The following is a 14,825-nucleotide window of genomic DNA, read 5'->3' as shown; positions in this document are numbered from 1 at the left end:
AGGAGGAGAGGAAGAGATAATTTCCATCTCTTGTTATGGGCAAGGGCAGAAACTTGTAAACCGACTACTCTGCTCTCTCCTCCCGCTTTGTAAAACAAATAATAGCTGTTATTCACAAGCACAGGGGTCAATTTTTTACTCTTGGCTTTCAACTCATTTAAATTCCACTTGTATGAAATACAGTAGCATTCATTTAAACTGTTATTATTCATTCATGCATATCTTACTAATTGTATTTGCTTTGGCAACAGTGTCACCCAAGAATAATGGCTGAAAAATTATATTTTCTGCCGAAGCTTCCTGAAGGTTACTGAATTGTTCTGTCAGAGGTATCTAGTCCCGTTGACTGTATCCCTGTGGAAGATCACAATTCAATTTGCACTGTGTAAGCTAATAAACGAATGTGGCCCTCTGGCTGAATCACATTAAGACTTCCCCTTACACTGACCACAGCAGACGATTCACGGCAATATGACCCGGCTCGCCAACTACAGTTGCGGTTAAGGCTTGTAAGAAAAGCGAATGTTTCAAATGTTGCAAATACAGCAAATGTAATCCTAAAGGCACAACTAATTACACAAGGAAAGCCAGAGTGCAGTCTCTCATCAGCTCTCACACAGAAACATGTGGGATCAAAGTGGGACACCGAAGTGTAAAGACAGGTGCCAGAAATACTGTACATCTGTCTCAAAACCCCTGTTCAATTCCACCCCTTGAAATCTGCTCGCTTCCTAGCTGCCAAGGCTTTACATGAACCTGGCACAAAAATCCGATGACAGCATGCGAGTGTCTCTGGCAATGACGCAAAGTTAACATCTCCATTGTTAAATGCTGACTTCCTTCTTCTCACAATTTGTCTCCACCCCTCTCTTAGTTTAACTTTTAACAATCTCTCTTTTTTTTTTTTTTTTAGAAAAGATAAACACGTATTCTCTTTTGTGTTTTGCCCATTGTCTCTTTGTCAGGAATGTTAAAATACTGACCCTCTTCTTATTCATCCTCTTCCCAGATGAGAACAGCTCACTCGTAATCAAAAGAAATGTTTCTGGGACTCCTTTTTAACACAATAAGCCAGTTAATGAAAAATTGAACAGTAATACTTTATAACATATAAAGAAAGAAGGAGAGGAGTGTGACGGGTCTTTGTGTTGCAGTTTGTATTAAAACATTTTCATTAAAAAAAAATAGAGATAAACGATAGACAAACTGTGAGAGGAGATAAAAGAAAGGGAAGACTAAGATGATTCATTTCAGCTGTAGAGATGGAAACAGAACTCAGAACACACTTCCTCTTACACTTAGTTTTACAGTTAGGATTTGAGCCCTCACGTTGCACCTGTCCTTCGCCTCTCTCCTTCTCTCTGCCCTTCTCTTTATTAGAGTGCCATTTACCGGCAGTTTCTCAAATATCCTCCAATGTTTAAATAGTTTATTTGAGTTTAGACTGAACACTGGATTGCTATTCAGACTGTCTATTGACTCAAGTTTCATATTCGAGTGTGGCAAAACTCAGCCATCTGGTAACACAGAAGAACAAAACAAGGTAGGATTAGTGGTGCTGTGTCTCTAAGTCTGGCAAAGAAAAAAATAAAATAAAATAAAAAACCTTCAAGGCAGACCTCTGATTACAAAACTCATTCTGCTGTGGCTCTGTGCAAATGAAATGCTCAAACAGCATTTTTGTGAGTACGTATTTCATTTAAAATCACTCCGTATTTCCATTTCTTACACAGATTTTCCTCCTCTTCCCTTTCTCGCTTTACCTCACATGTGCTAATTCACCACTTTCCTTTCAATGAAAGCCCCTCTTCCCACATCCTAACCTCAGTTTTTCTCCTTCATTTTAAATGGGAATCAGGGATATTCCAATGCCACCTTTCTTAATAAACCCTAACAGTGCAACTCATTCATGAATGCAGAAACGATTAGTCAATTAATTAGTTACTTGTTCAACAGAAAACTAATCAGCAACTATTTTTGATAACCGATTAAAGTTCTTTCACACAAAAAAACAAACAAAAACAAACAACCTAGCTACAGTTTCTCAGATTTGAGGACTAGCTGCTTTTTTGTCTTGAGTGAATGTAAATTGAATATCTTAAGGTTTTGGAGCAATGTTTAGCAAATGGCAAATGGTTGGCAAAACGAGCAATTTAAAGACATTACTTCAGAATATAAGAAACTGTGATCGACATTTTTTACACCATTTTCTGACATTTTTATAGTCCTAACAATTAGCAAGTCCATCTATCTTTTTCACATTAATTGATAATGTAATAGGCCGTTGGTTGCAGCCCTAAACATGATCTCCTGTTAAGTTCACATGTTAAGGAAAATCCATGCATGGACAAAGAGTAGTATGAAGCAAGGATGCGTACGGTCACTGTTTAGACAGACCTCACACAAAGCCACAGACCTTTTCTATGCTGCTCATGTACTTCTCCATGAAAACAAGCAGCTCACCTGTAGTGAGTGATGCTGTAATAGGCTCAGAGGTAACATCCCCCTGAATTGTGATTAGACTGATGGTGTACTGAGTGGACGGCAGCAGCCCCTGGACCAGTGACCTCGTCTTGGAGCCGTCCAGCGTCACCTTAGAGGTGTCGGTCCCGTCGGAAGAGCTGTAGCTCAGGATGAAGAGGTCAGCGGGCGGTGCTGGGGCACTCCACGCCACCGAAACTGAATCTGAAGTCACCTCTGACAAGTAGAGGTGGGTTACGGGTCTGATTCCTGGAGGAACGGAGGGTCCAAAGGTCATCGGGGGTGTTTTTTTTTTTAAGAACAAGTACAAAGCCGGAAATAGCGAAGGAAAGAAAAAAAACAGATCCCATCATTATGGAGATGACAGACAAGTAACTCATGGAAATGATGGATGGAAACCGTCCTGGATGATGTAACGGATCGTTAATAACACAGCTGAGAAAATTAGCCTTGGGTGTAATGTTGATGAGACAGATGAGAGACAGAATGGACCACAATCATGTGGAAGTAATGATTTAATTGGTCATAAAAAAAAAAAAAAAAGAACAAGAAAAAAAAGGGAAACTAATTGTTTCCATAATTGTCTGCCATAAAGATGAAGATGTGAAGGGACTGTTCACAATAAGAAAATGGAGACATGATGCTGATGGCAGATGCTGTTGTCAGAATGTATGACCTGTACAGGCGATGATGTAATGAATAAGAACCAGTGCAACAGCTGACACAGCAGCAAATGGAAGAGGATTTTAATTCAATTAGCCATGTGTTGTTGTATAAATAGCAGGTAACACTGGCTTCTCCTTCTCTTATTTATCCAGATTAAAGTCATCCTGTAGAGCTTTTTTTGTAATCAGTCATCATTTAACCCTGCATTGTTTACACCGGCCTGCAATTACGTTCTTCTCTCCTTTTACTGGTGATTCGCTTCCTTTTTATTATTCTTCACCAGTGCCCTGTGCAGTCAGCAGAAGTCTGTGTTGCGTAAACCCCATGCTGGTGGCGTTCATGTTTATCCTTGTGCGTAAAGCTGGTAAAAGATATGATACAAACAACACAAGGACACACTCATCCAAACTTTGCACCACAGCACCAAGAGCAGTCAAAAACTTCTGAAGCTTTATGGGTTAGATTTTGGAGAAGAAGGAGTAACGGTTGGTGTAATGTGATGGCCGTGGTGGTCGAGATGATTTTGACTAGTCTTTTGCAGAGTTGGTAATGATTTAAAAGCCAGTAAGATGAAGCAAAGGTGATGAAGGTGATGTGTAATGAGTCACGTTCTGTAGGTTTTGCTTTAATGCACTTGTGTGTGTTTCATAGCACAGAAGATGCTGATTATTCCTTAAAAAGGGGAACATTTAAAGATAAAGGTCAGTCCGATGGTCATGAGAAGTGCTGCTCAGCCTGTGAAGACGCATTGATGCACTGCACCTTAAAAAAAGCACAAGCAAACACTGAAATGCTGTAAGTGGCATCGACAACAACAGAAATGAGTAAAATGATGAACAGAGCTGGCACATGGTGACTCATAAATTTACTGAAACCAATTATCCATGTAAGTTTGTTTTTCTTTTTTCCTTTTCTTTAAACATTCTCATTCAGATATTATCCAAGATATTCTGTATTTGGTTGCATTTTCAGTAAACGTAAAAGTACAATACTAAATCACTCCATAATGTTAATGGATGGGATATGACAAAAACAAGCCCTGAATTTTTTCTCACTGTAGATAATGAAAATAAAGTGCATTTCCCTTTATGGAAATGTTTTCTTTTTTTTTTTTTTACTCTTGCTGGTGTTAGCATTATGTATCTTAAAAAGCTTGGAAAAGAATAAGAATGAGTGAATAAATGAATAAACAAACAAATGAATCCATAAAAATGATATGTAAATGAATACATATGGTAAATTAACAAAGCTCTGTCGCTCTCTGAGTAATGTAGAGTAAAAGTACGACTGCAATCATAAATAAATGAATAAATAACAAGAGGTTTGCAGATAACTGCTTACAGCGAGTGGTTGAGTGCATATTTACAGACTAAGACACTAACTGAAGGTCAGACAAAGATGCCCCAAAGGCAGTCTGGGATTTACAGTTTGAGATCAAACTCTGGATTATTCACCAGGTTTTTTTTTTTTTCCTGATGGTGAGTTCATCTGAGTACAGGAAGACAGATGTTGCCAATATGGCCAAGTGAGCAGTGGATAAGGAGATGACAGGTAATTAATTATTTTTCCTCTGATTCTCTTGATCTGTCGTTTTATCATTCTGTCATCTCCGCCTCTCCAGATGGCTGCAGTGATGCCACTGAAGGAAACCACAGATAACAAAAAGATGATGAACGCGATGATGAGCTCTGTGATGATGACGATGAAGGTTATGACAGTGACAACTGCCACGATGATGCGCGGTAAAGAAGAAAAGAGTTGATGATGACAACGACGATGATGCTGATGATGATGCTGATGATGATGATGAGAGTGGTGAAGAAAAGCGTGACAAATCTGACAGCAGGTAAGCGGGTGCCCATCATTCTGACACCATCCTTTGTGTGACTGAAAATCACATCAAGCTCCCTTTAAAAAAAAATAACAAAAACCAACAGAGCCGAGCAGATTGACAGGCAATCTGACAAACAGTAGGATGGATTGACACGAGTGTGGAGAAAAGAGAACCGACTTGTGATTGAAATTCTCAGAGAAAGAAGGTAACATGGAGCAGTGCAAGCATACAGCAGCGACTGTGACAGGAAAACTGAGAGAATGTGTTGTTGAAAAGGGATAAGAAGAAACAGAAACACAAATACGAGTAGATGCAAAACAGAGGTGCAATTAGGCAACGCTTGTAACAAGCTCATTAGCTGACTTGACTAATTTACCTCTGCTGATTGCTGCTTCAAAGTCTTTTAAGGTCCTCCATTATCTTTTAGCGTGACTCGCCTTACCTGCTGCCACACTTTGGTTCATTATATTCACCATTCAGCTTCATTATGCGCCACTGTTGTTCAAACTGTTCTCTGGCTCTGTTCTCTGCAGTAATAGGCTGATCTTTCATGTCTTTATCCTGAGCATGGGAAACACTACGGGAGGGAATTTTATTTAACTTTGTTTGATAATTGAGTGGAGCAAAGTGAGAAAACTGTACTGCAACCTTCATGCTCTTTAGGCAAGTTGATATCAGCTGTAGCACAGAGAAATAAATGGGAGGATTGTTGGTATTTCACAGGGAATTACTTCATCCTTGCTCCCATTAGATCATCATTTGAGATGTATCTCTTAAATAAACCTGTGTTTTATGGATGCCTCCTATTAACGTAAAATCATCTCTTTTGTACTAAAGTATCACTATTAGGGTGTTTCTGACTATAAACTGTGAATGTTGCTTCTACCTGTGAAGGCGTCTATGGTAGCTGCAGTGCTCTGCTGTCTTCCTCTTCTTGCTGCTACAGTGATAGTGTACTCAGTCCCGGGCTCAAGGTCTGTCAGTGTGGTGGTTGTTACATCTTTAGGCACTGTCAGCTGGAACGAGAGGAAGCAGTCAAACATATATTTAATGGGATTTCTCTACGCTTTAGGAATGACTCACAATATAAGGTCACAGCCTTGTTGGTCCCTTTCAGGATGAGAGTAGATACTTCAGTGTGCAGTACACACCTGCAAGGCAACTTGTATGTTATATGTTCATCTGTTCAGTTCTTTACCTCAGTAGTGACGCCAGAGGAAGATGTGTAGGTGACCTTGTAGTGGTCGATGGGACCCTGTACCACGCCCCACACCAGAGTGATGGTGTTGTCTGTGGAGGCTGTCACTGTTAAATCCATGGGCACATCCAGACCTAACAGAGGAGAAGCATGACTTCACTAAAAGCACAGGTGCTATGAAATATTTTCAGCAAATATGCAAAGCACCACCCCAGCATTGAGGCAGACTACTGCATGAGCATATTAAGTGTTACCCAGGAGAATGCACCTGAGTGGTTGCACACCAACGGGGTGAGTTACTCATGACAATTTAAGATGTTACAAGACATTTTAGGGACCTTCCGCCAGACAAATGTCCTGTGACTGAGGCGCAACTACGTGGGACACAATTGATTTTTATCTTTATCATTTCCTCCCTTAAGTATAAAAATGATGTATTCTTCAACTGATCACAATCAACTGATCACAAATAAAAACCTGAAACAAAACAACAGATATCTGGAGAAAAGCAGATTCGAATGATGCCTTATTTATCTATTTGTCTTTATTTATCTATCACTTATTTATTTTGTCCTCTATTTGGTTGAACCAACCCAAATTTATTTAAGATAAACACAAAGCTTGTGCTACAGAAAATGGACCAGACTCAGTGAATAGCTCCCTAAGCTTAACATGTCCTATGATAACTATTAATTTAGCTATACAGACTAATGAGCAGTGATAACTAACATGTCTTTGGGGTCATCAGGTGGGAACCTCCTTTCACCAGTGTTTCGTCTAGTTGGTCCCACGACACCTCCAGGAGGCTAGACAGTGATCACTGGCGTCCCAGAGTCACTCCCCTAATGCCAGCCATCACTGCTCCTCACACCACAACTATTTTCTTTATCTTGCCTATGCTACCACAAACAACACCATCGTGGCGGCCATTTTGAATGAGGGAGGTAGAGTCAAGGAGAGATGCCTTTTGAGCTAAACTCTCCCCCGCCGGGTTAGGCTGTGCTCTACCCCCCCCTACTCCCCCACTCTCCAAGACATCAAACAAACAAACAAACAATCAAACTCACCTAAACAGCCAAAGACACACTACAAACCAATTCAATACAAGCAAACAATACAGGCCACCTCACCTGGACTAACCGCATGGTCTCAAAGAGGCTCACACAGGCCACACCCCCACTTAAAAACACTTCCTCTTCCTGGATTTCTTCCTTGCTTCTCCTAAGAGTCTGTCTATCCTAAGTGCTCCCCCTGCTGGGCCCCCAGCTACCATTACTCCTTCTCATCCAAATCCACTGACTGGATCTTGCTGCCTCATCTGACATGTCCTTTACAATTTTCCTCACACTCTGTCTACTTGCTCCTAACTCCCTTACCAAAGAGACAACAGACCTTGCTACAAATCCTCTACATCCTACTTCCACTGGACAAATCCTAACTTTCCATCCTCGCTGCTCTGCTTCTGCCCCTAACTCTGCATACCTGAGCTTTTTCCTTTCATATGCTTCTTCAACTAAGGCCTCCCACGGAACAGTCAGCTCTATGAAATATACTTTCATTCTACTCCTAGACCACAAGACTATATCAGGCCTTAGCTTTGTAATGGCTATTTCCTGGGGAACAACAAGCTTTCCTCCTAAATCTACCTGCATTTCCCAATCACAAGCACCTTCTAAGCTGCCTTGCCTTCTTGTTGTCTTACCAACTTTCTCTCCCTCTTGAACAAACTTGATTGCAACTTTCTTTGTCTTAGGTCCTCCTAAATTTGCCTGCCTCCGTAACTCTTCAATTCCTGCAGCTAAGCTTTTTAGAACCTGGTTATGTCGCCACGTATACCTGCCTTGCGACAGACTAACCTTACACCCTGACAGAATGTGCTTTAAAGTTGCAGTACCTGAACACAATGAACATAGTGGGTCTCCATTTACCCAGAGTTTTAGGTTCTGGGGAGTTGGCAGTACATCATAAGTTGCCTCTATCAAGAATCTAATACTACTTTCCTCCATGCTCCAGAGTTCTTTCCAGCTAAGCTTTTTCTTGTCTACACCTTCCCAATTCACCCACTGTCCCTGCTTAGCCTGGGCCACTGCCTTAGCACCCCTTAATAATTCCTCCTGTCTACGAACCTGCTCCACGACTAGCTTTCTCTTCTCCTTGGGACCTGCTCTACTCCACACCGGTTTGCTTGGGCCAAGCCCCAAGCCTCCCCGGCCTATTTGGACATTACCCACAATCTCTGTATGCCTAAGCGTTGCTTCTGCCTCCTGCACTGCGATTCTTGGATTCCACTTTCTCCCCTTGATTGGGTTTGGAACCACCTTACTAACTACCGCATCTTTGCTCCCAGATAACAGGAGCTCTGTCCTAACCTTGGTACATTTAAACTCCTCCACTAGACTAGTTACTGGGAGCTGAAGTATGCCTTTCCCATACAGTGCCACTGTGCTTAAACATCTAGGAACACCTAGCCACTTCCTAATGTAAAAGCTAACTAATTTTTCCATTTTTTCTGCAGTGGATATTGGAATCTCATATACAGACAGTAGCCACATCAGCCTGGGAAATAACCCAAACTGCAGACACCACAGTTTCAACTTTCCTGGAAGCCCTGATTTATCTATTCTATCCAGTCCCTCAGCAACATCCTTCCGAAACTGCACTACCTGTTCTCCGTCATTCAAGTCTGCCTTGTACCACCTACCTAGACTCTTTACTGATTTTTCCCTAATTATTGGAATTTCCTCTTCATCTATTACAAACTTCCTATCACTTAACTTCCCTCTGCTTATTGAGATACTTCTAGACTTACTAGGCTTGATTTTCATACTAGCCCACTTTAAGTTTTTATTAAGTCTCTCAAGTACTCTTTTCATACATGGCACCGTTGTAGTTATCAACGTCATGTCATCCATGTAGGCCCTAATTGGTGTAAGGCGCATCCCATCCTGCCGCCTCTCTCCACCTACAACCCACTTAGAAGCTCTAATGATTACCTCCATCGCCATTGTGAATGCCAATGGAGAAATCGTGTACCCTGCCATAATGCCTATTTCTAGCCTCTGCCATCCTGTTGTGAAACCTGCTGTGCTTAAGCACAGCCTAATATCTTGGAAATACAATTTTACTAAATTAACCACTACTCCAGGCACTTTAAAATAATCAAATGCCTCCCAAATAAGGCTATGTGGCACTGAACCAAACGCATTTGCTAAATCCAAAAATATGACATTCAAGTCTCTTTTCTCTGTCTTGGCTGCCTGAATCTGATGCCAAATCATGCTAGTGTGCTCTAAACATCCTGCAAACCTTGGTATTCCTGCCTTCTGTACTGCAGTATCAATTAAGCTATTCCTTTCTAAATAACTAGTTAATCTCCGTGCAACTACGCTAAAGAAGATCTTCCCCTCTACATTTAGGAGAGAGATCATTCGAAACTGACTCAGGTCTGAGGATTCCTTCTCCTTTGGGATAAAAACACTTCCTGCCCTACACCATGCTCTGGGAATAACCTGTTTCTCCCAAACTATTCTTAATTGCCTCCACAAAAACTTTAGGATATCAGGTGCGCTTTTATAAACCCGGTAGGGGACTCCATTTGGCCCTGGGGCCGAAGAAGCCTTTGCACGCCTGACTACCTCCTCAACCTCCTTCCACCTGGGTGGTCTAACATCCATCTCATGATCTATCTTTCCTACTGGCGGCATGTCAGGTGGAAGGCCTATTACTCTATTCTGCTCAAAATGTGTTTCTTAGATATTTTTCTACTTCTAACTTTGTTGCCTTAAGCTGCCCTCCCTTTTCCTGGTTAAACAATCCTTTAGCAAACTTGAAAGGGTCCCTGTAAAACGCTGTCCTTACATACTCTTTATTCTTCAAAAAGTCATTATCACATAAAGTACATCAAGCCTCATACTATTTATGTAATTAATACACAATTTATCTATTGACATCTAAAATCTCAGGTTATGTTCTATGTTGTTTTCTGTTGTATTATACACGAAAAAAGATCAGTTACTGTATAAAAGTGCTAACACTTAGCTGATGTAGAAAAAGTGGTATACTGAAGAAGGGAAGATGCAGTAAGAAGCAGATGTTTCTAACACACCTTCATGTTACTGTGCACAAAGCAATCATGCCTTAGCTTCTCCTCAACCAGAATACACAAAGACATAAATATTAAAATGTGTCCTTGGCTAAAGTCGAGACCTGCTCAGATGTTGCATGTCACATCCTCTTAAATTTTCTCACGTAACTTGGGTTGATGTAAACATGCATTGATTCACATTTTCTTTTGGCATAACTTCAGAGATCTGCCTCAACATTTTAACAGAAACATAACTGTTGCTATTGATCACTACATTCATAAATCATTCAGAGCTTCTGTTGTACTCTTCTGCTTTGTAACCTGACAACAAAAGAAAAATCTTTTCTCATTAAAATTTAATAGTTCGTTTCCAGGAAGTTCATTTCCAAAAGGAACTCTATATCAACTTAACGTCTGTATTTTTGTATTTGTTGTGTTCTAATGTTCTTATGTTCCTGCAGCAACTTGACCCAACTTGCCCAGTGAACCACCATGGTTTAATACTCATCTAATCTTCGGCTTCACTGTTTGCCAGAACCTTCAATCTTTTTACAGCTCCTTGTCAAATGGAGTTTTGTTTTTTTTTTTCCAGAAAGAACTTCAAGTAAAGCCACTGGTGATGGAAATTACGCTTTCAGCTTTCAGCAACTCGCTCTTATAGTAACATGAGCAGAGCTGTGTGCCGGGCAGACGGGAGGTGTTGTCATATTATTTAAAGCTATTTCAGATAGATGTGATAGACTTAGTACATTTTCAAAGTTTAAAGAGAGCGCACAAAATAGTTGGGTATAAAGAGCTTGCTCGTAAGGCAAGTGGAGGCATAACTTTGCGAAGTGCATAATACCGTCATGCCATTAAAATAACTGCAGCTGGAGGAAAGTTGTGCTGAGCAGTTGGCGTGATGGGAAAGATTAGTGAAGCACCTCCTTTCGCTGACATTTCAAACAGCGAGTGAATTGGGGTCCTTTTTTCTTTCAGCCAAACAACTCAAAACACAATAAAAATTCAAACAGCCGATCAAGTACGGAGGTAAAGAGAGCGCCATTAGCAAATTGGTATGCATTATTACAGCTTTAAAATGCTGTAATGGGAACTTTGACCCAAGCCGGCAACATAAAACAGCCACACACCTCTCTAAAGCAGCACAAGTCTTGCCAAAATCTGATTTGCTTAATTTCACTAAAACGGCTTTTAATGGTTGGAACGAGAGCGCTGACCCACAGCACGAACTGTGAATTACATGTATAATGACAAACGTGCCAGCAAGCCTTCTGTGATGCTGAGATTTGCAGTACAACACTGTGCAGCGGTCCACTTAGTACACTGCTGCTGTGGTTTGTCTTACATGCATGAGTGGATCACTGGCTTTTTACAGTGGAGTATAAACAGCAGTTCACTCACTGGTCCTGGCGTTCATTGTTGCCGGTGTACTCTGGTTGCTGTCTTTCATGGCAGAGATGCCGATGCCGTACTCCGTGCCTGGCAGCAGGTCTGAGGCACAAAGGCAAAGAGAAAACCGGTAACTAATTTAACACACAATATAGCAAGAAGAAACATCACACAGGGTTGTTTCACACTCTCCTCCTCACACAACCTGCATGTCAATTAGATGGAGTTTTTCATAACAGCCCAATTAGCTCTACATCGGAGATGAGGTCTTGGCAAATTTACATGTACATCACTATGATTTGTGAAGAAAACGGCTTTTTTTTTTTTTTTTTTTTTTTGCCCACTGCATAATTGATCAGTTTCAAATCAATTTTGTACGTCCACAATGAGCTTCTCAAGCTACAGGAATAAAGATGAAGAGATGAGCAATGATAATTGAGCGAGAGTGACAGAGATTATTAGAAGAGAGAGTGAGGCAGAGAGAAAAGGAGAGTGACAGAGAAGGAATGAGAGCATTGATTGTAGTGGCCAAACAGAAAGACACAAGGACCTTTTGCTTCTATTCTTATGCCGGCCATGCCCTTTCCAGCACTGTGGCCTTTCAGAAAAAAAACCCACCCCGGGTGACCCCCCCTTTTCTGACAGCCTTTCAATATCCCCGCAGGATAACAAGCATTTCTGCAGATACAATCAGTAGCCCGTCAGTGTTAGCCCTGCAGATAATCCTGCCATGTAAAACACACAGGCACTTCCCAGCTTCTTCAGCACACATTAGATGCGTTGTGATAAAAGTGACGGCATCAGCAAAAACACTGCGCCCAGCCAAAGAGGCCTACAGATGTTGATGATAAATAATTCAAGGAAAATTGAGTAGAAAACCCAATAAATGGAAGATGAGCAACACATCACTCCTCCTCACTCACCTGTGAGAGTGGTCTTCGTGGTGGCTCCCTCATTTCGCGGTACAATGACTTTATCATACTGATCTCCTGCTAAAGTGCTGTACACCACTTGGTAGCCCTCCACCTACATTTAAACATACACATGTAAACAGTTATAGCACCTAACTGAAAGTAACATTTGAAAAAATATTTTCGCAGCCTTAACAGCTTCAATTTTTTATTTTTTACAACGCATCGCTGATGGTTGATAGAATAAATGGTTTATTTTGCCTCGCCCAGTTTGATATTTGTCTCTCTGTCAGCACTCTGCAGAATCATGAGGATGAATAAATTTGCAGTGCTAACAGGCATCAAGACAGACTGGCTTCATAAGTCGGGGTGTGTAGTTAGTGAGCCCTCCAAATATCACCGTGACTTCTGAGTGAAACAACATGATTTATTACAATTTAATTCAGAGTCAAACATTCAGTTATCACTTGCACCCAGTGAGGTTGTTCCATTGCTATTATTGACATTTACCAAGCCGACAAACGCAGACCCACCTGTTTGTGACGATAAAGCGCTCGAGGAAACAAGAAACAGTTTAGAAAAACAGGAGGAGTTAAAACCTGCTTTAGGGCAACTGAGCAGGAAGGGTCAAGACGGGGTGGATAAGGTCGGGGGGGTTAATGATAGTCTACTTGTTATTTTACAAAAAACACATAATTAAAATAAACTTAGTGGTATAAGGGGCACCTAAGGTACTTCAGGATACCCCACCACAAAATAACCAAATGTATAAAATATTAAGTTTAGTACAGAGATATATTCAGCAAAAATTTACTAAATCAAATGTATTCTGTGTATTTTAGATTATTGGATTATTACTGATTCAGGTAGAGTAAACAGCTTTATGTTGTAGCTGGTGAATGTGGATCTTATTTTAGATACTCTATATTCTGTTGGATGTTTTAATCTATTAAATTGCATAATATTTCATGCAGCATGCTCCTTGTTTGTTTTGTATTTAAAATCTTAATCTGCAAAGTAAGTAAAGTTATTAAATAAATGTAGTGGACCAGAAGTTCAAAGACCAATAAAACTGAAACAATCAAGTTAAGTACAACTATCTCAAAACTGCGCTTAGGTCCAATACCTGCAAATGTTACTCAGCCCATGTCTAATTACCTCAGCCTCACTGTTATCCCATTCAAGTTCCAGGGTGGTGGACGTCTTGGACACGAGCCGCAGGTTCTTGGGGGCGTCGATCTCTGAGAAGAACGATAAAGCTGACAATGTTGGGGACACTGAGACCAATTCTAAGGAATTGTGAACAAGCAAACATCAGCAGTTTAAAGCATCAGACAGATTCGGTTAGTGTTAAACTGTCATTCAACTGTGCAGACTCAATCTGTACATAATATCATATAAAGTATAGCAGAGCATCATCAGTTGCCACACATCTCCTCATAGAATATAAAATATATCCTGTTAGAAATTTTCTGCTGGTTTTACTTCATTAGAATAATCCTGATGTAGATATTATAGATATAGATTTTACTCTAGATGTGGTTAGGGTTTAGTAGTAGAAGTAATGTCATTTTGATGAAGTTGCAGTTTGCACTCAAAACAAATCAGGACGGTGTTTCCACAAATAATGTGCTTTCTTCTGCACAAACTTTATGGGAGAAAAAAAAAAAAAAAACACCTTGAACAGATGCTCACTACCATATCCAGTATAGATAAACAGTGCGGTATGCATTGGGCCATATGTCATCAAATGTTCTATTCCTGGAGGCAGGCACAGGATCACACACACACTACTATCACCACATCTGCTTGCTGTCAGACCTCACCAGTAGTAAATTCAGTGGAAATGGATCCACTCTCGTTTCCTTTCCTCACACCTCTGACAGACACCTCGTAACGCGAGCCCGGACGCAGAACCTGTGGCACCGAAAACACAGGGACAGTTTGGTCTGTTTAATCTCTTTGCATGGATTTTCCATTTAGTTTTTTTTTGTTTTTTTTGTTTTATCTCCAGATACAGAAGGCAGGCAGATTAGATTTAACAAGCATGAGACGTGTACACACACACGTTAGTAATACTACACTTGTGAGTACAATGTAATAACCCCAAAGCCAACACTCCATCCAAACATAAACTGTTTAAGTTGTGAGGATTGGCTTTCCCCTGATGGCAGGTGAGTCCACATAAAGTGTCTGTATGAGATCAGATCTGTGACCTCATGACATGATAAATTACACACACACACACACACACACACACAC

General features: G+C 40.7%; 1 protein-coding gene across 5 annotated transcripts in view; it reads right to left on the bottom strand.

The window, feature by feature from the left end:
* Window positions 1-14,825, bottom strand: part of tnr (tenascin R (restrictin, janusin)) — a 169,360-nt gene that overhangs the window by 40,001 nt on the left and 114,534 nt on the right. For 3 of the 5 annotated variants that reach the window (XM_056390869.1, XM_056390871.1, XM_056390870.1), the window contains 7 exons: window positions 14,390-14,480; window positions 13,722-13,822; window positions 12,576-12,678; window positions 11,665-11,754; window positions 6,180-6,313; window positions 5,868-5,997; window positions 2,464-2,730 (listed from right to left, as the gene is read on the bottom strand). In XM_056390869.1, coding sequence (XP_056246844.1) covers window positions 2,464-2,730; window positions 5,868-5,997; window positions 6,180-6,313; window positions 11,665-11,754; window positions 12,576-12,678; window positions 13,722-13,822; window positions 14,390-14,480 — 916 coding nt within the window. The remainder of the gene's footprint in view (window positions 1-2,463; window positions 2,731-5,867; window positions 5,998-6,179; window positions 6,314-11,664; window positions 11,755-12,575; window positions 12,679-13,721; window positions 13,823-14,389; window positions 14,481-14,825) is intronic. The other 2 variants (XM_056390873.1, XM_056390874.1) reach the window with 2 other exon arrangements.

Source organism: Seriola aureovittata, chromosome 12 (assembly GCF_021018895.1).
Source record: "Seriola aureovittata isolate HTS-2021-v1 ecotype China chromosome 12, ASM2101889v1, whole genome shotgun sequence".
Lineage (NCBI taxonomy): Eukaryota > Metazoa > Chordata > Actinopteri > Carangiformes > Carangidae > Seriola > Seriola aureovittata.
The sequence above is the reverse complement of the archived record's forward strand: the minus strand, read 5'-3'. Positions and strand labels throughout refer to the sequence as shown.